Source organism: Poecilia formosa, unplaced genomic scaffold (assembly GCF_000485575.1).
Source record: "Poecilia formosa unplaced genomic scaffold, Poecilia_formosa-5.1.2 Scaffold21, whole genome shotgun sequence".
In the NCBI taxonomy this organism is placed as follows: domain Eukaryota; kingdom Metazoa; phylum Chordata; class Actinopteri; order Cyprinodontiformes; family Poeciliidae; genus Poecilia; species Poecilia formosa.
The window spans coordinates 43,754-56,841 of NW_006799960.1; the positions used below are offsets into that span (position 1 = coordinate 43,754).

Below are 13,088 nucleotides of genomic sequence, written 5' to 3' on the forward strand. Positions count from 1 at the left end.
TGCAGATTTGGAACAATGCATGCAACTCATACAAGTGCAATAGGAGAGATTCAATTCAAAATATTAAATATTAAATACAGATCTTATTCTTCCCACTTCTGTTAAAAACAAACTGATCTTTTTCTGCTTTGCCATTTTATGAAAAGCGTGTAACCACAGGGACAAAGTTTGAATTGTGTTCATCTTGTTTTGTTGTGGACAGCCAAAAGGACTTTACAATGACCCACAAAAGTAAATACATATACATTTAATTAATAAAGTACAAAACACATACACAAACTGTACAATCATTTCAGTATTTTTTTTTCTTAAAGCATGTGGTTTTACTGAGTTTGAGCAGGAAAATCAAAGGAAAACAAACAAAAGAATACTTTTGGAGAAACAGACTCAAGTAGCACAATGACCATGAAAAGGTAGAATATTCAAGAGATAAATGTAGTTTCTTTTACATTTTGCATCTATTCATTGTGTAGTTTTAACAGTCAAACTTGTCCAAAATGGGAATTGCAAGCAATGAGTATTGGTTTTTTTAAAATATACTCCCTGCCTGTCGCATGTTTGACCTAGTTCTCCTACAAAACTTTCCCTCAACTCACCTGACTTTCTGTTTGAAAAAAAAAAAGCTACAAAACTTGACTTTTGGTCGTGGCAAGAAGGTTCTCCGAGTTGGACAAGAGAAGAAAATGGATCCAATCCAATCCAATCCATTCTTATTGTACTGCACTTTAACATACCAAACAGGACCAGTGCTGTACAGAATACATAAACATTACAAATGGTGTGTGATACAGTTTATTGTCTCAAAACAACCTTTTATTCCCACGACAAAGCAAGACATAAACTGGGTGTGGTCTCAAAATAGCCAACAAGAAAACGACAGCGGCCATAAATAAAGTAGACTGGAACATTGTTTTTAAGAATCTCTGTATCTCATGTCCACAGAGCTAGAGAAAAAAACAACACAAACACCACTTTTAAAAAACAGTTTAATTTTTTTTGTTTTGTTTTTCCTTCTAAAAACTTACTTTGCATGTAGACAACAGGCACATCAAAATGTCTACCTTGCAAAACATCCCTGTTTTCGATGTATAATGTACCCCTTCAACTGGAGCAGTAAATTACATTCACTAATAACTGGGAGATGAGACACTGCAAGAACGTCCTGTATGTGAAAAATACACCATTTTTATTCAACCAATAAAATTGACTACACCTATTTCAGTACGAGCATTGTGTACGGTCATAGTAGGTGGTAAATTCAAAACTTAAAAAAACATTAAATAAAAATAAACAAGAAAATAAAAGAGTTCTTGTATATTTCTCCTGAAAACAAAAATCATGAAAAATGTATTTTTGCGTGCTTTCTTTTTCCATGTCTAGGAACTTCACAAACAAGAAACAAAAAATGGAAATAGAGTATTATATGTAAAGTCTCTTTAGGATAATCCATGTACAATATTTACAATAGAGCAATCAAATGCCTTCATTGTAACACTTGTCAGAAAACATACGGTTATTTAAGGGTCTGTTTGAATTGGCAAGTTAATTCGTTTCTTAAAGCAACAATGTCACATAAGTTGCAAAGTTTTGGCTGTTTATACATTTCAAAAAAGCTCAAGGTAATATAAAGATCTGCTTGGTTTTTAACAATCTTCATTCTTGAACACATAATAAAAATTAATCATGTTAAATAAAATAAAAATAAAAAAAAAACACAATCATACATCCACTTTTTACCTATCTCTAGTAGAGGATGATAAATATCTGTCCCAAGCTCTCAACAGTAACAGTGCATATTCAGGTCGTGTACCCCAACAAGTCTCCTTCATTTTGTGTGCAAAAAAACAGTTGGGCAGCAAACACAAGAATAAGGCTACACAGAAATCTTCAAGTGTGACAACTGAATCTACCCAGCAAACAATTACTTCAGCAAGCTGGCACTGGGGGATTCTGGGACGTGTCTGATCACATCGTAGATGGTGGTGTGCATATCTTGAATGGACTCGAGCCGGGCCAGAGATTTGCATGATGACTGCGGAAGTCGGGGGAGAGGGGAATAAATAATGACGACATAATGGAAAATGAGAAAAACAGAAACTAAGTGAGAAGGACTTTTACTTCCTTTTCAAAGAGTCATCAGAGAACAATATGTAAATCACCTGGGTGGAGTCCATTTTTCCTGGTATGGAGACAAACTCATAGATGCCAAAGTCATCTGCTGCATCTTCATGACCTGTGCATAAACATTTTATAATGTAAGAATTGCAGTAAGGGAAATGGTCTTACTGTGCTAAGACATGTTTTGCATATTTTTTGTTTTTGACAGTTTAACAGGTTTCTGTAGTGCGATGGTCTAGAACCACGTTGTTTCTTAACAATTTGAGCATTTGTGCCATTTGAAGGAACCAAGGATTCTTCTCTTTGTCTGAAAATTTTAAGAGGAGATTGTCCGACTTGAGATTTGTGACTTAAGCTCAAGCTCACTTGGGTACTGCAGCAGGACAATGACTGAAGGGACAGCAGCAAGTTCACCTTTGAACAGCTCAAAAATTAAGACAATATGTGGAGGTTTTGGAGTGGACTAGTCAAAGTCTAGACTTATATGTAACTGACATACTTTTCCATAAAGACTTAAGTGCTGGAAGACCCTCCAGTGTGGGTCAATTAAAACAATTTTGCAATCAAGACGGCCAGTTTCATTTGGTTGTTTTTTTTTCTTCTTTTTTTTTTTCTAATTAATAATTTAGCATTTAAAACCTGCATATTTAGAATAACTCACCTTTTATGTCTTGGTCATTAAAATTTTGAACAAAATACAAGAAACTTTTTCTCACAGCTTTGTGCCATGATAATATAAAACTTGGCATTGCTGTTTCCCTGACCTTGTTTACTTTTTCACTTTACTGTCACTTCCAACTTTTTCAACCTTCTGTTAGGTTATTACATAAAACCGTAACTGTGATCATCCATTACTTCCTGTGTTAATGCCTAACAAAGGTGATGTAGTGCGTTTGCCACATAACATGTTATGCTTTTGTGTTTACGTGTAAATAAAAGCATTTTCCGTTATGAACGAGTCAACCTTGTTACCTGAGCGATGAGGTCGTTTCTGCTCTGAAAACGGCCTGTGGAGAGCAATTTGAACGGTTACTTTAGACGTCAGACGACGATAACTGTGATCTGATTTAATAATCCGAGCGCGTACCTGTTGTAGATGTTCATGAGGACTGTTGATTTTAAAGTGACAGGGGAAAAAAAAAATAAATACAATTATTTCCAAATCCAAACGTGAGAAACATAACAATTCTCTGTCATATTCAAATAGAGAAGTTACTTTACCCGGGTTAGATTCACTTTGACTAATATTTGCAAGTTATTTAAATATTTCTGTGGAACTTCGGCATGTATGAGCTAAGGCAGGAAGGTGGCGAGGAACACTCTGAAATGTTACTACCGTCACGTTGGCCCATTCTTATTTAAGGCTTTCAGAAATAAATAATAGACCTAAACTCATGTTGACTGATGATACAAGATCTTTAGGAAACCACATGTGTTAAAAAAAAAGTTAATCATACAAGAGCATCACCCTACCTCTCTTTGGATGACATGCCCTGCGGAAGAGGAACAGCAGCATGAAGCCAATGATGAATGAAGAACAGACCGCGATGGCTGCCAGCAGAGACGTAGATCTACCGTCATCGGCGTATTTCTCTTTCACTGTTCATAAACAAAGACAACATATAGCTGAGTATAATTTTCAGACAAGACGGTGATTTAAAAAAATGTTTCCCCTTCCTCGAACTTGTGCACGGCTTCCTGCAGTTCCAAGAAGTCATGCACAAACATGCCCTCAGCAGATGGGTCTTTTGAATGAATATAACTTGCAAGCAATAAAAGGAATGCTTATGACTCACAGTGAGTGGCAGCACTTTTTAAAATCAAGAGACTTTGTGCATGAAATATGTCTTTAAAGTGGGACGTAATGAGGTAATCACACACAATCATGTCGCCTTCCATGTTTGGAAACCTACTTATTGGGCTAATTTAAATAAATTAAAAAATGTAAAACACAAAGTGTAAAAAAAAGGCCCTCATTTAATCTAAAATGTATCTATCTTGATAATAAAAAACAAAACGTGTGTCGAGGTTCGCCCATGATTTTGACTTCTTTTCTTTCTTCTTTTTTTAAAGGTGTCTGGCATGACTTCTGTTGACTCACACCAAACTGAGTTTTAAATCAAAGGAAGTATCGGCAATAACCGTCACTGTGACTCTTGCTCTCACTATCACCAAGACAACATATCAATGCCCCATACGGCACACAGAAACTGCCCGTGCTATAAAACTCAGTCAATAAACACAACAGCTGTTATGCCCTGTTGACTTTCCCAGCCACTGAACTCTAATACAGACTGCAGCTGACAGCAACCTGGCAACAGAGATAAAATCTTAGTTTCAATAATAGTCGTGAATGTTTTATGCTATATCCATAACCTGCTTGTGCGACTCAGCTGCTGTGTAGAATAACGCTTGTGATGCAGTATTATTACTAGAGTGGACAGCTTTATCATTCGGAAAGTGTCATCTCTCTTTTTTTTTTTTTTTTTTGCTTTTTAAACGCTTCATCAGACTCTTCTGCTTTTGGCACCAAGCGCAGTTCACAGAGTGTTTATCTAAGAGGATTCCCAAAACCAACCCACGCTCCGCTCCGTCCTGCCGATATTCCGCCCTCCACCCACCTGTTCTCAAGCTGGCCACCACCAGAGTGAACTGGGCCTCGTCCTGCTTCTTGGTCACGTTGTTGAAGGCTCGGCACAGGTAGTCCTCAGTCTGGGCCAGCTCGTCGGACTTCACCTGCAGCTGCGGGCCCGTTGTGATGATCTTTGTGGCATTGGGGCTCTTGGAGATCCAGACGTAGCTGTTGGGGGGGTTGGAATCGGCCTGGCATTCGAAGTGCACCAGCTCTCCTGGGTTGATGGTGAACACCTTCCCTGTTCGGAGGCCCTGGCCGGAGTTCACCTCCAGGTTGTAGGGACCATCTGTGTGCGGGTAGTAGGGGACATGACAATTTGTTGTTGCTAAATAGTACTCTATAGTTTAATGAACAGTCTCATTTCAATGCATGATGGGAACATTTTAGATCATCTGCTTGCAGGATTTTAATAACCACTGAGTGAGTTGAGCCCAGTTTGCCTAACCTCACTTTTTATAGTCAGGTTTCATGTCGTGGTGTCAAAACTAGACCCATGGGGCTTGTGTCTTGGTGTGCTCCTGCGAATGGACACCACTGGTTTGGAGCAACAAATTTCAAAATACACCTCAGTAAAGTGATTTAGGGGTAAAGTGATTTAATTAAATGCTCTGTCATTGAATTGGCAGCTACTTTGTTTCAGCAGTTGTGTACATGTTCAATACACGTAATACGTGTTTGGCACTTATATAGTGGAAATCTATAACCTGTCCCCCAAAAAATCCATTGTGGTAATCAAATTGTGTAGTTAATATTTCCCAATGCTACTAAAATGAAAACCTGATAAGCAATAGTGTGACAGAATAAACAGAGAGCTCATTTTCTCTTTAACTTAACTGTATATGTTTATATCAGAAGTGATGCTTCAAACTTTCCACGCTAGAAAAAGGGCAACATTATTTATTTTAACCCCCAAAGTGAAAGAAAAACTCAAACACTGAAGCCTGAAACACTTGTGCGTCTTGCTTTTAAACACTCAATAATATTGGTTGCTGACATGTACCAGGACAAGTTTGGCCTTAAGGGGAAAGCATATCTCCCTACTCTAGTTTCACTGTAAGGAGGCGCCATAATTATATCAACAGGTAACACACTCCTGTGCAAAACACATCAAGCCAGAGTTTGATGCTGTGTGGTCACAAAAAAAACAATGTTTATTATTTTTGAAAATAGGTGAAATGGGTGAAACACAAGAATCTCATAGGACGGCATTATTGCAGGGTCCCTTTTGAATATGTTCTCCAAATCCCAGCATAAATCGTGACTTATCCAAAAGTGATTGCTTTTGGATAAGTCAACAACTTCAGACTTTGGCGGTTACACTTAAGGTCAGAAAATTCAGAAATGCAAAATAAAAAACAAAAAAAAAAAACAAAAAACAAAAACCTTCTGCGTCTTTATCTTTGGTTTCGTTGAAATTATCACATATTCAAATTAATTCACAAATTATACTCCATGTAGCCTCAAACTCCCAGAACTAGGAGAGCTTTGTCAGCACTCCTCGCAAAAATATCAGAGCCCACTGAGATAAATGTGCTCCCATGCAAATACTTTCCCGTAAGAGAAATATGTTTTCAGGTAGCAGCAGGAGTTCATGAAAATTTACATACAGCCTGATCAAACACCTCGGGGCAGAGGGCTGCAAACGAGAGAACTTAAAAAAAAAAAAAAGTAGACATAATATGTTTAGAATTTGTTGTCAGAACATTAACGTTGGGACGATGAAAACATATCTGTGAACACTTTTACATAAAGATGGTTAAAATTAAAGAACAGATTTGCTGTGGCGTATAATTTAAACTAAGTGGCAGAGTGCTAAATATATATTCTGTTCACCGCTTAAGTTATTAAATTGGTGAACTGACCCATTGGACAACGTGTAAGTGTTTTGTGGGTGAGAGTTAAAGGGTTAAATAGTGGCAGCAGCATTGTGTTCCCTGCCATCTGCAGGTTTAGTCTCACTGATATTTGTTTTCAAATTATGAAAGAGGAGCCATCAACAAGAACAGTGTTTAGATGTTGAATTTCAGCCTTTTACGGTGTTCAGCTGAGCGTGAACTCAGCTGAACACTAAAATAATGAAATGAAAGACAGAAAAGAAAGGGATGTCTACTCACAGTAAACATTGAGCTCCACTCCCCTGCTTTCCATGATTTGGCTCACAGGGTTGCTGACAGCACAGCGATAAGTCCCCTTGTCCTCCTTTCTCACAGGGCTAATCAACAGCGTGGATTTGTCTTGAGTAAAGTGGTATCTCTCGCTGGGAGTAAGCAAAACATTGTCCCTTAGCCACCGGAAGGCAACTCTTGTTCCTTTCTCAACAGAACAAGTCCAAGTTACATTTGCTTTGTCTTCTATGACTGTATATGATGGCCTCCTCTCAATGACTGGTCTGGAGACAGGCTCTAAAAAGAAAAAACAAACAAAACAAAAAAAACCCAAAACATTTCTAATTGTGGATGTAATCAGCATGTAAGGGAGCATAAAATCAAAGAGTTAATAACTCACCATCTACTGTCACATGGATAGTTCTTTCTTCTTTCTTCACCGTTCCTTTTTCGCTATGAAACTCTATGTTGAGGCTCAGCTTGTAATATCCCTCGTCGTCCTCGTTCAAATTCCGGATGGACAGAGAAGCGTTTGGCTCCTTGAAGTCCAGGCGCTTGCGGTACATCATGTCTATGATTTTGCTGTCTTTGTTAAATGAGACCAAAATGGTGCTAGCACCGTTCACGTTAATGTGAGACCAACTTCCCTGGATCTCAGCTGCATCCGGTGGAAATCTGGCGTCGACAGAGAGGAGAAGATCCTTCCCTTTGGTTCCATGATGAACCGATGAACGAATGTGAATCAGTTCGCAGCCGACATCTGAGATAAAGGACATGATAAGATTAGGGAAAAAAAAAACAAAAAAAACTGAAGATGACTTGTTAAATCTTCAGCTAAAGATATGAACTTACTCTATAATGTGCTGTATGCCAACACGAAATAATTTGAATGTGAAGATGCTAAATAAACAAGCAACAATTTACGTTCAGGAGTTTTTCTCAGTTTTTTGAAGCAGCTCCTCCATCTTCTTTTTGGATTATATACAAATAAAAATGAAAAGTTGGTGATAATTGAATCATACCAACGAAACGATTTCAATTTAATGATGTCCTTCCACAATAGTTCAGTACTAAAATACAAAAATGTAATTCTTTAGATTACCCAACACAACTTACTGCAGGTACTTTCTGTATATGCTTTCTATTTCTGTTACCCAAGAAAATGTTATTGACCAGCACTGGTTGCTGGTGAGTCTATGAAACCAAACCAGTGCATCCAGTTTGCATCCTGCTTTTCAAATTGCCCACGTCCTGAAACTGTAGTGAGTTAATATTGACCCAGCTCACTAAAGGGTGTTGTTGTTGCCAAGCTCGAGGCCTGTCTGATCCTGACTCCCTGGGCGGCAAAGCGGTCAGGCTTGTCTGAAGTCTGAAGTTACAGTAATTGCTGATGTATTGAGCGTCTTCGTCTGTTTAGGCTTCGGTTTGGTTGCCAGGCAGTGAGCTACAACAAGCCCAAAAAGGAGGAGTTGTAAAGAACATGCGACTCTTTAAAACATGTGCAAAACAAGCTGAAATATTTATCATTTTTCATTGAGTGGTCTGTTTCATCTTCCTCTTTCTCTTTTGTGAACCACACTTCTATTTGTGTACAGTCTTTCTCTGGAATCAGCGCTGAAAGTAATAGCACCCTCATGAGAAGCAGTGCCAGTTCTTCGTTTGTGCAAAATTTAAGCAAATAGTTGGATTCGCTTTTGGCCCAATAAGCTTTTCCCTCTTTTGAGGTCTACTTGGTACAATGCCCTGCATTCACACCGCATTCACCTGAGCGTAATTTAATCGCAGATTAGATCCAGCCGTTCTGTGAAAGCCACAGGGGGGGTTGAGAGAGAAACGGCGTCACGAAGACCAAGGAACACAGCGGACAGGTCAGGGATCCAGTTGTGGAGACGTTTAATAATTACAAAAGAAGCAAAAGAGGTCCATAATAACTTTTGAGGAGCTGCACAGACACACAGCTCAACTGGGAAAAACGTTGCAAGAGCAGCAAGAAGCCAACAACTGTTAAAGGAGAGCCGTCAGAAGTCCAAGCACAGGACACAAGCAAATGTGTGGAAGAAGGTGCATTGTTCAGACGAGACTTTGGGTGAACTGTTTATGCGTATATGCATGGGTATGTGTGATGCTAAGCACCTTGAACACATTTTTCTCACAGTGGAATATGATGGTAGGAACATTATGGGATGCTCTACTTCAGCAGAGACAGAGGAGACGGTGCAAAATACTGCAGTCGTAGAGATCAGTACCACCAGAAAATGTGCTAGTGGGCAAAAGACTTGAGACTGAGGTGACATAATGGGCCTAAACATGCAACTAGAGCTACAGTTGAATGGTTTGCATCAAAGCATTCTGATGGGAGAACGGCCTAGTCAAACTACGGAGCTAAGTTCAAGTGCTAGTCTTCTCATTCTTATGGAAAGTACTCTCCCGGGTTAGCTAAACATAAATGTGCGTCCCAGTTTTTTGATTTGTCTTCCTCTTCGCCATAATGCACTACCCTGTGTTGATCTATCACAAATAAATTCCATTGACGTTTGTGGTTGTGACCAAATGCAAAACAAAAAGTTAAATCGGTAGAAAATCATTTTTTCGGGGCACAGTTTCAGCCTGCTCCTCGGCGACTGCCGCCCACGTTGCTCATCACAATACATCTACTGTGCGACTGCTGTTATGTCCTAAATAATACATGCAGCGCAAAAAAGCCACAGTGACACGTTCCACTCTCCAGCCCGCAGGCCAGTTTCTGTGTCACTGTGTGTGTGCGTGTGTGTGTGTGTGTGTGTGTGTGTGTTGTCAGTAGCAGGAGTGCGGCTGTGTTTACACCAGCTGAGAGCTGGTTAAAAAGGGCAAAATGAGGAGAAGTGTGCCCAGCCCGCTCCCTCACTGTTGTCCCCAAACAGCTTGGTAATTGTTGTGGTGATAGAGTGTAGATTGCTGTGACAATGGGCTTTTAGGGCGAGAGGATATCTTCGTTTAGCGGACATGCCCTCACAGATTTTAAACAAGCAGCATGTGGAGAGCTGCCAGCACCTGCCCCTTATCGCCCTCACTACACATCCAAGATGTTTGGACACTAAATAAAGTCAACAGGTGCATCTCTGAACACCGCCATCCCCTGTGCTTTAAACAGACAAGACAAACAGGCCTTCATGTCAGGGAGGGTTGGTGATACAAATATCAAAGCAGTTCGGAAAGTTCATGCTGGATGAATTTTATGTAGTTTGTAATGAGTGAAGTACACTGGTTCATGAATGCAGTTTCTGGGTCACAGATGAGTCCTCACGGTGGCTTTCCACTAACCTCAACCAACAATAGAACTGAAGCTAATTCTGTCAAGTCACATTGTGCTGCTGACGGCGGAAGGACATATTTTTTAGATTTCCTTATTTAGCAAGAAAACCTAAGATCTGAGGTCAGCTTAGATTCAAAACAGGCATCAGTAAAGTTCTTTAATTTAAGAAAATTTCTCATATACATTTTTTTGTAATAGGAATAGAAAGATGCCAACGACTTGTTTCAGTTTGGAGTGGTTAGAGCTTTTTTTATGCTTAAAAATTGCAATCAAGTTTCATCATCCTCATTGGGAAATAATTTTCCAAAAGTTTTGGAAGATATTGTCAAGGAATGTCTCAATCCACCTGAGTTGTACCCTGCAAGGCAAAAATATACAGGAACCTCATAGTTATTACTTTGTTTTGTTGTTGTTGTTGTTTTTGTCTTTTCTTATTCCCAAGAGTTTATTATTTTTCAGTTGTGCAAAAGTTGCAATATTCCTCATATCAAAGAACAAATCCACTCCTGACTCTGCACAGCAGCCGGTCCCATCGTGTAGCTTAGCGTAGCGGAAGGCATAGGACACAATTTTAAAAATATATATAAATACATAAATACAAATGTAAAAATAGATAAATACAACAAGTCAAGCTAACAAAGAATAAAAATAATAAAAATTGAGGAGAACACAAAACATTTATCTAAGTTTAAATTTTTATTTTTTATTATGTTTAGAAATAAATTAATAACTACAGCCCATCGTTTTCACTGAAAAAAATAATTTCTTGAAATTGAGGAAACTATACTGTTTAGAAACTCCCGCAATCATTCTATGAAATTATTAATTATTATAATTTCCTGCCTCATTGATAAATAAATGTCATTTATTAACATCAACTATTGAGCAGAGGGAATAATGTGTGTTTCCCTTTTTGTTCAGCAAACCTGCTACTGACACAGCCAAAGCAGCAAGTTCTACTTTACTGCTCGCCTAAGCTGTTAGGACTGGACAGAAAAAACAAACAAACAAAAAAAAAACAGAAATGCAAACAAAAATAAATTGTCTTAGCAGACCCACTCTGACGACACAAGCGCAGGAACTTGTCGCTGTCTAAAAAAAGAGAAAAGGTTTCCGAAATATAGCTTTTATTGACAAAATTTACCGCACAAAAGCGTTTGTAACTTTTCATCCACAAGCTAAAGAGATTTTACGTGATAGACCAGAACCGTGCTTCTTAGCACCTTGTCACGAATCCATCACCACTCCTTGACTGTGTCATCATGACAGTGTTGTAATCATGCAAACACATGAAATTTCAAGCACAATTCATTATATTGTTCAGAGAACTACTTTCATAAAAACAATGTAAAGAAAAAAAGCATTTAAACAAACAGTAGGATAAATTTTAATGGGAAACTCATCTAGTAATTGTTTGGATATTTCCTCCTATGTCCCGACAAGTTAAATTTTTTACAAGTCTGTCGTAAAGCAGCATTCACCCCCAGTTTTAGAACAAATCTGCCGCTGACACTGCGAGGCAACCGGTCCCACCGTACCTGCGCAGTAACAGCAACGGTCTTAACTAACACAACCAAGCTCCGCATCCCGCCGCAAAAGCGCTTTGAAACCCTCACCTGTTAGGGCAAACAGGACGGAGCAGACGCACAACACCGTTGTTCTGGTGGCCTCCATGGCATCTTATCCTTTGGGGAATATGAGGGACTTCTGATGCGCAGGCAGGGCGTGTGGGACGTCGGTCAGAGGAGAAAAGAGGAAGGGGAAGAGGAGTAGGAGGAGGCAAAGGAGGAGGAGGAGGAGAAGAGAAGTGAGACTGGCTGTGGTGACAACATTTGCCAGGGAAATAAGAAGAGCTGCAGAAGCTTTCCTGCATGCAGCTCTATGCTCCTCCCATGTGACACAGAGCAAGAGGTCCACCTGGCAGAGAGGAGCTGCACAGTGTGGCCCTGACATTCACACAGAAACAAACCTGCCCCTGAGGGTGAGGGTCTTGGTCTGTCAAAGGGGAACCGAGACATGAAACTGTAAAAGGATAGTCGAGAGCAGGGTGTCTTTACACTTTAGCGCACCAGCTGTCTGCTGCTTCGATGCCCGGGGCTGAGAAAACAAAGCTTTTAACTCCTAACGGCATGTGGCAATTGTTGCTCAGCCATCAGCAGCCAGCTATTCAGTCAGGAATCGTGCTGGAAGTCTAGAAAGACGAGAGCTGAAAGCCAGAAAATCCTGCACAAATAAAATGTTTTCCCCAAGACTTTCGCCCTCTAGGAAAACACCGGGGAGAAGAATGAGTCTAAAGTTGGAAGAAAAAAAAATGTTCACTGAGTTCCCTTCACAATGTTCGCTTTCAAAGAAATGTGCATTTTGCTCTTCATCTGTGAAAAGGGCAGATGCAAATGAGGAGATTACTGTGGAAATGTCTTCTTTTCCACTAAAGTCGCCAAATATCTCCACAGACATCCTCCTGTCCTGCCTACAAAGTCGTCCAGATTAAAACGAGGATTTGTCTTAATTTGATTTCCAGAAGGCCAAATTAAACATTGGCTGTCGCACTTCATATGTCCCCTGGTTATTGCCGCAGAAGGTTTTGTTGCTTGGACGACGCGGTCAGCTCAGGATTGAACGGCACAGCGAATGAATTGGGTCATTGTAAACTGCGTAAATAAGTCCCTGATTTGATGATGGCACCATTAGGGAAATTGGTTATTTGTGTATTCTCAGACCCCCGTTTCTGGGATGCTTGATTCCAAAGGAAAATAAGCAAAATTATATTGAAACAGTTTCAGCATTCCTTAAAGGGGAAAGCATGGTTTGGCAGTTTTTATCCAACCTTAAGCCCAAACATTCTTTCTGGTTTTGAAGTTTTCATACTTAAATTGAATGAAAGTCAGATGTTCCTCATGTTTTCCTTTCTAACGAACTGAAACCTTTATGTGCGTCT

General features: G+C 39.5%; 1 protein-coding gene across 1 annotated transcript; it reads right to left on the reverse strand.

Annotated features, from left to right (window-relative positions):
* Window positions 1-599: 599 nt before the first annotated feature.
* Window positions 600-11,997, reverse strand: hepacam2 (HEPACAM family member 2). Its single transcript, XM_007547520.2, has 9 exons — window positions 11,767-11,997; window positions 7,259-7,618; window positions 6,868-7,155; window positions 4,740-5,039; window positions 3,592-3,717; window positions 3,206-3,227; window positions 3,091-3,125; window positions 2,160-2,233; window positions 600-2,032 (listed from the first exon to the last, which is right to left on the reverse strand). The coding sequence occupies exons 1-9, from the start codon at window positions 11,822-11,824 to the stop codon at window positions 1,922-1,924; spliced, it is 1,374 nt and encodes a 457-aa protein (XP_007547582.1). The 5' UTR covers window positions 11,825-11,997; the 3' UTR covers window positions 600-1,921.
* Between the last annotated feature and the right edge of the window lie 1,091 nt (window positions 11,998-13,088).

What these genes read in the sequence shown, in the direction of transcription:
- hepacam2 (XM_007547520.2), bottom strand. Translation starts at nt 11,824, where the DNA reads ATGGAGGCCACCAGAACAACGGTGTTGTGCGTCTGCTCCGTCCTGTTT. An exon ending in GGTGGCCAGCTTGAGAACAG is followed by an intron (nt 3,718 to 4,739) that starts GTGGGTGGAGGG and finishes GTTTATGAACAG; the next exon opens with TGAAAGAGAAATACGCCGAT. An exon ending in GGCATGTCATCCAAAGAGAG is followed by an intron (nt 3,228 to 3,591) that starts GTAGGGTGATGC and finishes TAAAATCAACAG; the next exon opens with TCCTCATGAACATCTACAAC.